Source organism: Physeter macrocephalus, chromosome 9 (assembly GCF_002837175.3).
Source record: "Physeter macrocephalus isolate SW-GA chromosome 9, ASM283717v5, whole genome shotgun sequence".
Lineage (NCBI taxonomy): Eukaryota > Metazoa > Chordata > Mammalia > Artiodactyla > Physeteridae > Physeter > Physeter macrocephalus.
The window spans coordinates 23,781,472-23,783,392 of NC_041222.1; the positions used below are offsets into that span (position 1 = coordinate 23,781,472).

General features: G+C 38.4%; 1 protein-coding gene across 2 annotated transcripts in view; it reads left to right on the top strand.

Moving 5' to 3' along the window:
- The window catches only part of TEX10 (testis expressed 10), a 58,937-nt gene that overhangs the window by 33,179 nt on the left and 23,837 nt on the right, over positions 1–1,921 (top strand). For both annotated transcript variants that reach the window (XM_024126127.2, XM_028493755.2), the window contains one exon: positions 1,210–1,343. In XM_024126127.2, coding sequence (XP_023981895.1) covers positions 1,210–1,343 — 134 coding nt within the window. The remainder of the gene's footprint in view (positions 1–1,209; positions 1,344–1,921) is intronic.

Genomic DNA, 1,921 nt, shown 5'->3' on the forward strand with positions numbered 1-1,921 from the left:
GGGCCTCCCTCTGCTGCGGCCTCTCCCGTTGTGGAGCACAGGCTCCGGACGCGCAGGCTCAGCGGCCATGGCTCACGGGCCCAGCCGCTCCGGACGCGCAGGCTCAGCGGCCATGGCTCACGGGCCCAGCCGCTCCGCGGCATGTGGGATCCTCCCAGACCGGGGCGCGAACCCGGTTCCCCTGCATCGGCAGGCGGACACGCAACCACTGCGCCACCAGGGAAGCCCGAAGATGAGAATTTTTGAAATTTTTTGAAGACTTGAAATTTGGAGACTTAATTAATATGTTAATAAGTCAGAATCCACAAAGAACTTGACAGGTTCTGATAAGGAGCTGAATCTAGCAAGATAAATATTATATAAAAGATAAAAGTAGACTCCTACATGTTTATTTGATAGTTTTGGACGTACACATTTGAGATGGAGGTGAAGGCTTTATGTTTTAATAGTAGTACCGGTCAAAAGGTTTAGTGGTTTTAGGAAACTCATTAGGAATCAGTAGTGGGGTGTGGCTTCCAAACTAGATGATCACTCTCTAGGGCGTGTTCACGGAAATAGAGTGATCTGAAAACATCAGAGCAGGTAGCTAGGGTCAGACCACATTGCAAGTATTCTGATCATTCCAAGAGCTATCTTTCAGGAGGGACTTTGGCAAGTTGTATGTATAGGTCAGGCCAAGTGTAATAGAGGCAGTAAGAGAATCAGAAATTTTATTATGTAAGGTATGGTTCAAGGAACTGCATTGTCAAAAAAAAGACTTAGGAGGGATGGAGTAGTTTTAAAACATTTGAAGGGCTATTATGTAAGAGAATATAGAGTTTGGTATATGTATGAATGAGTATATTATTTTACTTGTTCAATAGCTTTTTTAAACCTACCATTAATTAGAACGATTATGCCTTTCACAGTTATTTAAGTAAAGGTGGTAATGCCCCCAATATTAGGGGTAAAACCTGTTTCTTGCTGTATTACAGATTGAGTCAGGTTACATCCTTTGTGAACATAATTATATGAATTTTACTACATTACATTGCTAGCATTTCATTTTTAAAAATACTACACATGAAATACAGAATTTCAGAGGAGACAAGGTAACTTAAAGAAGAATTTAACTTGAAGATACATATCATCTGTTTTTAAAAAATTAATAAAGAATGTCACTTGCTTTATGATTTATTTATTTATTGGCTTTCTTTATACCCATATTAGGGTTTTCAAAAGAGGAGCTGACTTGGCTTCAGAGCCTTCGAGGAGTTCCTCATGTCATCCAGACGCAGCTTTCCCCTGTGCTGCTTTACCTTACTGACTTGGATCAATTTTTACACCATTGGGACGTAACAGAGGTAATTGTCCATTTTAAAAGAAACTTATAATTATTAGAATTCAGTTAATCAACCACCAACAGTTGCTGTATGTTAGGGTTGCCTTGTGTAAGATACTTTTAGAGATTCAGAGTAGTATAAAACACAATCCGTGTTCTGAAAGTGCTTGTGATCCTTGGATAGGAGATGTATGTTTCTAAAAGAGTATTTTCATTTTGAGTTATGCCAATACAATAGAATAAATTAGCAATTTGAACGATAGAGACAAATTTATTTTCTTTTGTCTAGCATAGGGAAGAAAGGTTGGATCCATCTATGGAAAAGAGGAAAGGCTTCATAGAAAAGGAAGAATTTGACTTAGGTATTGAGGATGAAAAAGAGTTAGGGGAGGATTTGGTATCCTGAAGGTGGGTTTTTCTAATCAGAAAAGATTATTCGGCAGTTCCTTTGGTTTTAAGAATTAGTATGTAGTTTATCAGAGATAAATTTTAAACCCTAATTTCTCCTTAAATTTTTATTTTTTATTTTTTATTTTTTATTTATTTTATTTTTTTTTTTGGTGGTATGCGGGCCTCCCTCTGTTGCGGCCTCTCCCGTTG